Source organism: Desarmillaria tabescens (genome assembly GCF_030435595.1).
Source record: "Desarmillaria tabescens strain CCBAS 213 chromosome Unknown EV420scaffold_93, whole genome shotgun sequence".
Lineage (NCBI taxonomy): Eukaryota > Fungi > Basidiomycota > Agaricomycetes > Agaricales > Physalacriaceae > Desarmillaria > Desarmillaria tabescens.
This window is the reverse complement of record NW_026848392.1, coordinates 142188-152694: the sequence shown is the minus strand read 5'-3', so window position 1 is coordinate 152694 and position 10507 is coordinate 142188. Positions and strand designations below refer to the sequence as shown.

At 44.3% G+C, this 10507-nt stretch overlaps 4 protein-coding genes across 4 annotated transcripts; 2 read left to right on the top strand and 2 right to left on the bottom strand.

The window, feature by feature from the left end:
• Positions 1-677: 677 nt before the first annotated feature.
• On the top strand, positions 678-1211 carry EV420DRAFT_1279887 (uncharacterized protein; the record flags this gene model as incomplete). Its single annotated transcript, XM_060468171.1, has 1 exon — positions 678-1211. A coding segment is annotated over one exon (534 nt), but the record flags the coding sequence as incomplete, so codon positions are not given.
• A 3965-nt stretch (positions 1212-5176) lies between these two features.
• Positions 5177-7690, bottom strand: EV420DRAFT_1486586 (uncharacterized protein; the record flags this gene model as incomplete). The annotated part of the gene is made up of 9 exons (XM_060470417.1): positions 5177-5299; positions 5413-5887; positions 5938-6091; positions 6212-6245; positions 6309-6850; positions 6986-7116; positions 7318-7438; positions 7497-7562; positions 7609-7690. 9 exons carry the CDS (start codon positions 7688-7690, stop codon positions 5177-5179), a joined length of 1728 nt encoding a protein of 575 aa, XP_060323055.1.
• A 457-nt stretch (positions 7691-8147) lies between these two features.
• EV420DRAFT_1486585 (uncharacterized protein) lies at positions 8148-9109 on the top strand (the record flags this gene model as incomplete). Its single annotated transcript, XM_060470416.1, has 4 exons — positions 8148-8210; positions 8351-8370; positions 8581-8718; positions 8776-9109. The coding sequence occupies 4 exons, from the start codon at positions 8148-8150 to the stop codon at positions 9107-9109; spliced, it is 555 nt and encodes a 184-aa protein (XP_060323054.1).
• A 300-nt stretch (positions 9110-9409) lies between these two features.
• On the bottom strand, positions 9410-10507 carry EV420DRAFT_1486584 (uncharacterized protein; the record flags this gene model as incomplete). Its single annotated transcript, XM_060470415.1, has 4 exons — positions 9410-9491; positions 9757-10107; positions 10132-10390; positions 10441-10507. The coding sequence occupies 4 exons, from the start codon at positions 10505-10507 to the stop codon at positions 9410-9412; spliced, it is 759 nt and encodes a 252-aa protein (XP_060323053.1).

Below are 10507 nucleotides of genomic sequence, written 5' to 3'. Positions count from 1 at the left end.
ATACTGTATGTAGAGATTTTAGACATCACAATGCATTCATCTTCGTGGACCATGAATATGATTCAGCAAGACAGGCTCATCTTTTCACTCATTTCGCTGTGAAATCAGATAGATTGATTGTGTAGCAGATGATATTGCATCGATTAAACCCGATACGATAAGAGCAGTTGCTAATCATTTGGAGCATGAGGGCTGTATGCAAGATCTTTCGTCAGAGCACCAGAAGGTGTTTACACTCCTTGGTCAGGTAAAAGCCATAGCTGGTAAGATCACAGGTTCCGAGGCATCTAAGGTACTTTATCGAAATGAGATGAGGGCATATGCAGGCCATTTTGGACTGTTTCACCTTTTTTTCACTGCAAACCCTGCTCCTGCACATAGTCCCATATTTCAGTTTATGTGGGGTGACAAGACTGTTAATTTGGATGAACGATATCCTCAGATTGCAGAATATGCTCAGCGAGGATTGCGTCTTGCCCAAGATCCGGTGGCTGGAATGGACTTCTTTGATTTCGTGGTGCGATGTCTATTCCAATATATGTTTGGGTGGGATTTTGACAGTGCATGTCCACAGAAGCAGGAGGCATCCTGGGTCACCTGGAAGCGTTTTACGGTACGGACGAGCTGACGGTCATGGAGCATATCATGGACATTTCTTGCTGATATTAAAAGGATGTATGAATCCTACTGAACTGCATAGAAAGTTGGAGGAGTCTAGGGATTTCCAGGACCGGTTTTTTGCTTTTCTTGATGATATCATTGTACACGATCTACTGGATGGAATTCCCTTCGATCACGATGGTAATCCTAGAACTGAAAGGCCTCCTGTTGTACCTAGTGAGGACGCGACTGCCGAAGAATGGGACATTTTTCGATCTGTGATCAAACAGGAGGTCAAGTATGTGGGAGAGCATCTTCAGCATCATGTGCATGAGCCGGTTTGTTACAAATATGATCATAGCACTTGTCGTTTTCAATTTCCTCATGACTACATTTCCATCTCTTTCTATGATCCCGAATCGAAGTCAATTGTTCCGGCATGTTGCGATGTTTGGGTCAACTATCATAATAGGTCGATTCTTGTGTTCGGTCGCTTCAATCATGATTTGAGGTTTGTATTGTCAGGAAAGTCGTGTAAATCCGCCATGTTTTATATCACGGATTATATAACAAAAATGAGCGTTAAAATGTATGAGCTGTTGACTTTATTAGCAGATGCTGTCCTTCGTGCCCACGCCACTGGGTCAACAAGTGATACACATTTATGGGCTCGCACTGTCATCCACAAGTGTTTGTCCCAATATTCAAAGCAGCAACAAGTCCATGCTCAACAAGCGGCCAGAGTTATTAGAGGCAAAGAGGAGGCATTTCGATCACACGATACAGTACCTATGATGTCGGGTCTCCTAATGGAGCATGCAAAATCTTATTGTCAGATTGGTGACACTGATGGGGACAAGGAAGTGGAGGACGCATTTGTTACCCTTCACGTGGATGAAGACGGGAATTTATCAAAGAGGTCTCAGGTGCAAGATTACCTGCACCGCAATCCAGAGTTGTTTGATGTCTCGTTTTATGATTTTGTTGCAAGGTTCAGAGTGGAACATAAGCGCGATCGCACTGCATGTACTAATGATCCGCTCAGAGAATATGAACAAGGGTCCAGGTCAACCCGACTTCCTCATTACGAACTCCTCTCTGGTTATTCGTTGCATAAAACATATGAGATCGTGGAGCATACATCTATTGACGAATACCCATATCGTACTAGGAAAGTACCTAGAATTATCGGCCATAAGTTACCTAGAGTGAATGATCCTTGCTATGCATTGTTTATGCTCACGCATTTCAAACCTTTTCATCTCAACATTCCGTTGTTGCATCCTGCCGACTCAGTTTCAGAAGTCTTCAGGACTTATAGCTTTAGTGAACAAGCAGTCCGGTGCATGTCGAATTGGGAAGCCATGCATGAGTGCGAGGACGAGAGGGATGCTGAGCGTTTGTGAAAGCGACAGTCACTCGCCAGGAGTTCGCAGCTGGTCACAAACATGTTTGCGCATAAGGATTTAGACAGTCTCGTCGAACTAACTGGTAAGACTGATGCAGATAAAGCATGCAATTCAAAAGCGCATGTGCAACTCGTGCGCTTGGGTGAAGCTAATTTTTTTGCGCCTTCGTGGGATGTTCCATGCACAGGATCGAGTTTTGCCTCCAGCTCTTCAGTGCCGTACGGGTTCAAGATCATGCCTGCCATGATGACCGATTGGCAGTCAGAGATTAAACATCAAGAAGCACAGGTGATGGCATCCAGGCTCAACGCAGGTGATGTAAAAGAGCAGACGGATGGTAGCTCGAATTTGCCCATTCGATCTACTACAAATAATTTATCATCCGATGATCTTGACCATGATGAAGGTTCATTGTCTGTGTTTATACCACCTCCTGTCATTGGTGTAAAGGCCACTTTGTCCCATGCTGCTCAGAAGAGGCAAACTGTGCTGGAACTGATGAATGCCATGGTCACAAAATGGAAGTTGAACCCTGAACAGGAGTACGCTTTTCGTTTAATGGCTACCACATATGTGAAGCGAAAGTTTTCGCAGCCCTCTTCGACTCCTTCCGCTGTAGAGCCTTTTCCCTTGAGATTGTTCTTGATGGGTCCAGGCGGGTACGGGGAAAACCTATGTTGTTCAGGCTCTTACTGAAGTTATGGCTGCTTTCGAATCTGCTCACACTATCCGTTTCATGGCTCCCACCGGTTCAGCCGCTTCCAACAATGATGGGATGACCTTGCATAAGGCTTTTGATTTGCGCATATCTAATAAAGCATTCAAACACACCAATAAATCCCTTGGCAGGAAAGACACTTTGTATGTGACAATGACCGTGAAGGGGTGGAATCAGCTCAGAGATCAGCTAAAAGATGTCAATGTTATTGTCATAGATGAAGTCTCTATGCTGCAGCAGGAGCTTTTACCGGAGATCGATGCCGCCTGCCATTATGGCAAGAACCAGCTGAATTGGTGGTTTGGTGGTATGATGGTTATCTTTAGCGGTGATCTGTATCAATATCCTCCCATTGGAGGTTCTCCTGTTTATGCGTGTGCTACTCATAATCAGAAGGTGGACCATGAGAATCTTAACAAACGACTTGGTCGTATGGCATGGAACTTGATCACAGATGCCATATTCTTGCACCGTCAGAAAAGAATGGAAGCGGATGAAGAATATAGTCAGGCCATTTCTCATTTATGTGAAAGAGTATGCACACAAAAGGATGTTGACCTATTCAATGAACGCGTTATATGTTCTAGCTCACATCCACATGGCATAGATATGGGTGCACCTGCACATAGTAAAGCTGTGGCTATCGTTACTACAAACTTCCTTCGTCATGCGATTAATTGTTACAAGGCTATTAGCAAAGTGCCTGAAACTCATCTATTCAATTGCACTGCTTTGGACAAGGTGAACGGTCATATTGTTCCCGAGCAATACCGACGGGCTCTGCTGAACCAAGATGTATCTGCCTTGATGAATCAGGGGGGTTTGCCCAGTATAATACCATTCTATGTTGGTATGCCAGTAATTCTACAGTATCGCAACCTTTCGATGGATCTGAAGATAACAAATGGGGCTCAAGGTTATGTCTGTCATCTTGAATTAGCCAATGACCCATACAATTTCACATATCTTATCGCTATCGTTGTAGAGTTCCCTTCTTCGAAAATCAAACTCTCCAGTCTCCCCACGGGATACTTTCCCATAAAGCCCGTGTCTTGGACATTCAAACACAAGATGGTCAGAGAGTCTGGGAAAGCCGAGTTCGTTATGGTTACACGTGAACAAGTGCCCATACAACCAGGTTTTGCTTGCACTGGTCATGTAGCACAAGGACAAACCATGCCTGATGGCCTTTTGATGTATCCCAGTGAAGGAGGGTATCAAGCTTATGTTGCTATGTCACATGCTACCAACAGAAATGGTCTTTTTATAGCAGATAAGGTGACATTATCCGACTTGAATAAACCATTGCCACTTGACCTCAAACTGGAAATGCACAAGTTTGAGAACATTGCTCACAATACCCTCATCAGAAACGGGTTCAAAGAAGGTCAGATAATAGAAATTGAAGATTTGGCTTCTGTACCCTACGATGTTGAATATGATGAAAAAGCCATGAAGCGTGCTAGAGAAGATGGTGAAAGCCATGGCAGTACTAAAAAACAAAAGAAACACGACATGATGCAGTCATATTCCTTATATGGATGTAAGTGGGATCACGATAACTGGTCCTGCACATACGATTCTCTGTTAACACCTCTGTTCTACTTGTATTGGTCTCAGAGCACCATTTGGCAAGATGCATGGGTAGCTTCCACCGAGGTGACCGGTCTGATTGGTATGATATTCCGATCTATGGGTGTTAATGGAGGGAAAACCACTTCTGCTCTTCTTGACTCTGGTCAGGATCGTATACGTGATCTTTTGTTCACTCGTTATCCTCAAAGTTTCCGCTGATTTGGTAAATCTATGGCAGGTGTCGCTGATTTAGCTGATACGATGCGGGGAGATACTGAGCATAACATACTTCCCTATGTCCACTGTGACAGAGGATGTTACATTATCTATCAGATGCAAAGACGTCTTTTGTCAGCATATGTGGTCCATTGGCATGGATGCAAATGGGACAACCAATGACTGCCGCGGCTGTGGCTTCTATACAGGATTGGTTGACAGTCTTATTACTATTTCATTCATGGAATGGCAGTGGGTTCCAGTCCGCCTTCGAGCATGTTATATCTGCACATAGATGCAGTGGGTATATGCAATACAGTGCAATGTTCGAGTCTCCACCTCCTTTAATGTCTTTTCAGCTCTGGCCTGAGTATGCCGCCCGGACTTCGATTAACCTTCAACTTACAGTTCCTGTACAAGGTGGGACGTGCGCTTATGTATTGGCATTCATTATTTACTTTGGAGCAGAGCATTTTTGTTCCCGTATATTTCTACCGAACACAGCTTACGAGTATGATGGCATGAAGGATAACGGCTTGCTTTGTAGTATATCGTTGAACAAGCTTAATCTGAACAGACTTGGCTCTAAAACCGCACATCTTGTAGTATACATTCTGGTTTAGATCAAAGCAATGTGTTACATTAATTCAGAGGACACCTATTCTTTTGTACCGTTACAATTATGGAATTCTTCAGTTTTGTATTCAATTTTGTCGCCTCCTTTGCTTCTGCCATCTTCATCATGTTCTTCGATTCTACGTCCAGCTCTTCTCCTGTCAGACTATCCAGCATTCCTTTGTTCTGTATCACAACAGCCACACGAAACTTGTGACCCATCACATGTTTGTCAAACCAGTGAGGTCGAACTGTTTTGCTGGCATGTTCCCTGTGTACAATCACGAAGACGTTGGTATCCCGAGGTGTTGGGTGTGAAGGAACTAAAGTTCTTGGCTTTAGCGTCTTTGTCGCACGTCCGATCTTATATAGCAGGATAACCTGGTCACCATCATTTTCCGCCCATATGGTTTTTTCTACCCCATCTGCTTTGACCACGAGTTGCTGGTTCCTGAAGGCTTCTTGGTATATCCAATGGTCCTTCGGTAGTCCTTCCTCGTCACTTGCTCTCGGATTCCATGCCACATCTTCCATAGTAATAATCATCGATGGTGGTGGGTGTTCACCCTCAAGCGGTGGTGTGCATCTGTGGATTGGAGATGCGCTTCTTTCCCTTTGGGGAGGGTTGATTATTGTGCTCGGTAGCATATAACCTTCGAACATATATCGCTCTTGCTTGAGGAATTCAGCTTGTGGGTGATATAACATTTCATTTGGCCAGAGTGGACAGTATGAATATAAAGGCCACCTTGATCTTGAAGTCTGTTAGTGTCAGTGTATCGTAATGTATGTTCAACTGCTGACCTGCGTTCCGTGACTTGCTCATAAGCCACGGTCTCCATTGAGAATGGTCTGTTTGGATCATATGTTGCGTCGTATCGGACCAGAACTTTGACACCGCTGGGGATTTTCAGATCCAAGACGACATCTTCTATGGTTCCATGTGCTTTTCTACACCCTGGTATGGAAACATTTACTTGTATGCCTATCCATGGTACTTTGCATGTCTGCATGTTCAGTTCTTGTTTGCGTGTGTTGTTTTGTTGGAGGAAAGCATATATCTTGTCAGATGGCTCACCTTGTCGCAAGGAATTTGCATGAGTAGTGAAGAACTACCAATGGATCAGTTTTTGCTGCCTTTCTCTCCTTTTTTTTTGGTGACTTTGACCACTTACCTCGACGGATGTTTGTTTCCCATCAGTGTTTCTTTCCAAAACCACCACTTCGATATCAAGATCTGATTCCTGCAATTCAATTACCCATCCCTGGTGTCCTTCAAGCACATCTGTAGTTGCCACCATGAAATCTCCTGGTTGAAAGTCCTTGCGCAGATCCCAGTATGTTGTCTCGACTGTTGTCGATGTCTCTTCGTGCCATACTTGTACACAATCTCGTGTGGATCCAGTTACAATGCCATTTGAGCCCAGCGACTTGATTGATACCCGTTCATCGACGTTGAACAACCACCCATGTGGTGGAGGCATTTTTTGTGACCACTCATGCAAGACCGGTAAATTGCTGGTCAAATATATGCCTGCGACATGCGGTTCGATTCGCTTGGCCTCCTCGACTCCGTAAGAAGATATCTTCTTGAGCATGAGTCCTCCTATAAATTTATGTCCACAAAAAATTGTGACAGTGTCATTGAACGTCCTTTCATGCTTAGTTGCATTTGCACCATCTCGAAACCGTAAAGGATCAAATAGGTGGGATGGAGCTGGGTGTTCCGGTCAGTATCGGCGTTTTCCTTGGATGATAGGCAGTTTGAGGCTCAACCGAGGAATGAGCAATACTATAACGTTTCCCGGTGTAGTCTCGTATATAACACCAATGTCGTCTCAATACAGTCCACATTTAATGCAGACCCATGAGCCAGCTTGAAGATGCTGCTTGTCATCTTTGTGGAGGATAGTTCCCCATTCCGCAATATCTATTGACTCGACTCTGAAATACCATGGCGGAGCATAACCCATCTTCCGTACTCTGGGTGTCATGAGAAGGAATTTTTTTACAACTTCATTGTAAGGTGCTTCCATATATATCCATCCACATCGATTATTGCGGTAGAAAGCAGAGCATATATCATGTCCTTTTGTGTTGGACATTATATGTTGTATAGCCTCATATTCTTGAAAACACTGGATGTACTCAATATGACGCATCAAACATACAAATTGTACTCACCTCACATCATACCCTCCATAACAGATAATCCTGCTTTTCAAATCAACGAATATTACTGGGGTTGCTCCCCAACCGATAGTCCATGTTCGATCGGCACTCATTGGTTTTTTGCGCCTTGGATCTGGTTGATATCCAGCAATTCGCAATATCCTCCATCATCGCGTCAAATTCATCTCCACCTCCTTTGTGTGCAGGTTTAGCGGTGGTCAGCGTTTCGTCGGGAAAATCGGAATCATCGATAAAGTCTAGATTGCATTGGTGTATATCTAGGACATGTCAGAGGTTACGTACCTTCTATGTCCTCGTCACTTTCATTGTCTTCCTGGTCTTCATCATTGACTATAGCTTCAAGGTCAAGGAATGTGTGTTCCATGTTGCGTTGCCATTCTCGGTGTTCATTTTTACTATCTTGCATCATATATTCCTTTTATTATCTACATATAACATTTACAATTGGTATGGGTGCGATAGACATGCTGGGACCACTTACAGTTAGATCGTGATGAAGGGTGGAGGTAAAAAAAGGAGACCATGGGAAATGCGATCTCCAACAGGAAATGGTGTGTTTTGCATTATCTCCAAACGTCCGAATTTTTTTGGGGACTCATCCTGTTCCTGATCATTGGCACCATCATACCTTGCTGCTGCTGGTCCTTGCATCAAATCCTTGATAGGTCAGTGTCATGCTGTACTCAGTCAGACATATGATATATTTACGATTAAATTTGTAGACATCCTGTCCTATTTTCCAGGATGCCATCTATTCCATGCACGATGCCCAAGCGGAATGCGCTATTGGGGCATATGACTGTCCATGCCCATCACTCAACATGGCACAACATGCACATGCCCTCTCTTTAACCTATCATTGGTCAGGGACAGTGAAAGCCTTTGTAAGCATCTATGACACGCATGAAGTTCATGTCTGACTTGCATGATATAGAGACAGTGTATGATAACCACGAATATAGAGACAAAATATAACAACATGGTTGCATCCTGCAACAAGCCGCTGGTGTGCTGATGCTCTCAGCTTTCGCTTGAAGACATGCAGTAAGTGATACTCTCAAGCATCAGGGCAGCGACTCATGTGTCTGATGGAATCAGGTCATCTTGACAACTATTGGCAGCTTTGGGTCTCTGGATGTGAATGTCTGAGAGCGCCGAGGGTCTCTGCATATACTGAATAGAAAACCTTGTAATAATGTGGTGCATGCATGCTTCCAGAAATTTGATTACATTTTGTCATGCACAACTTTGTAGCGCTTTGGTCCCTTCGTTATCGTCAAGGCTTCTCTCAGCGTCCATCAACATGAATGCAACAGACTCATATGCTCCACTCCTGAGCCTAAACAACGAGCACTACCTGCAGAAATGTTGTGGTGCCATTACATGCATATGGTGAGCATTCTTCAAACACAATGGCTATCTTTTGTATTCATGGGCAATGGGTTATAGTGATGTACAAGGCAACAAGGGCGAAGACAGCACGTGCACCCAAAATCCTTCACCATCCGACACCGAGTCGGAGTCTGATGGGTGGTCAGATGCATCCAGTTTAGACCCACTCTTGGACACTACACCTCCCACTATCCCCGCTTATTCTTCCAGTGTACCTGGACCAATCGACTTCATGGTGCTTGACAGCAGCCTTGATGACACTGTGGGTAACATGTCAGCAATTTTCCTCAAGTACATACAAGCTTTCCCCCCATCGACCTCGGCTCATGAGCTGCATGATGCTCTCCAAAACTTATATGACATCTTGCAACAGGTGGAGGAGTTGGCATGATGGATTGACGAGGCAGAGGTGTCAGACTGGAACAAGGCCCAATATGTACATGCCTTGCAGACCGTTTTCTTCAATCAGCATGTAGAGTGGAATTCCGATTCGGAGCTGTCTGAGTAGGGGTTAAAACGGGTACAAGTGTTCAGTCCATGATGTTCTTTCTGTACCCATTGATATGTTATTTCTTTTTTTGGCTACAATGTAAATACTGAGATTACTGCTCTACAATACTATCATCTCATATGAGGCTGAGAGATTTCAGATGCTACAAGCAGAAGGTATGACCTTTGATCTACACAATCTTCATGACATCTTGTCTGCGCTTGCGAGGTAAGGGACGCTGCACTTCATGGTTTCTGCTCGCCATTTCCATGGCTTGCACCAACTGAATTGTTCATGTAAGCTCTTAGTCAATTCAATAGTCAGGGATAAGATTCTTACAGGGGCTCCCACAGTTGACATTAAGGCTATACTGTCCAGGCACTGAACAAATGATAGGCTGGGTCCGCGTTTACATAAACAGAACGATACTCCTACATTTACAACCTGTCCGGGGAGGAAAACACGTGGATCTATGTTGGAGGTATGAATGTATCAGGTTATCTTCCATCAACAGACGACCGAAGATTGTACATATGATGAATGCTTACTGTCCATCAGCTGTCCGGCTGTACTTCTCGAGTGACACGTTAGAGTCTTCAGTGAATGAGAATTTGTTAGGCTGAAGCTCCTTCGATAGCAAGTTATGAGGGTCAACCGCAGCTGGCAAAGCTACAACATCGTCCTTGTTCACCGCATGCAAAGGAGTTAACAGCCGGTTGCGAAAGGTGACCTGGGCGCCGTTACCCGTTCGCGTCTGCGGCAATGCACGAACGTGGTTCATCTCTGACTGGCTCAACAGATCGAGCATGCAGCTGATTGCCGCTAATGCTTCAACGAACTGGCGATCACCTTCCAATCCAATGATAGTTATGGATTGTTGGAGATGATTAACGGAAACCCTGCATACGATCTCAGTACATTACAAACAAACTAAGAATAGCAGAACATCTAGCCTTTGATTGTTTGCATTGCCGTGTACCGGAGGCAGGGCGACTTCGAGAACGATCCCTTGCATTTGAAAGACCATTTCTTCTCTTGTCTCTTGATTCACAATGAATGAGGCATCCGGTCGAGATTCAGAGTCTACCATGGTTTCTGCCAAAAGATGTTGGATATCCCCATACCCAGCAAGTTGAGATGGGTTGTTGTTACAGAACATGATCGCATCTTGATATTCCATCCCTATATCATGCAGTTCAGATGTGGTCTTCACGTGCATCATAAAGACTTACTGAGAGTTTCGTTGCCCATTATCGATGTTAGATTAGAGAGAGTTGCGCTGTATCGAGTGAATGACAT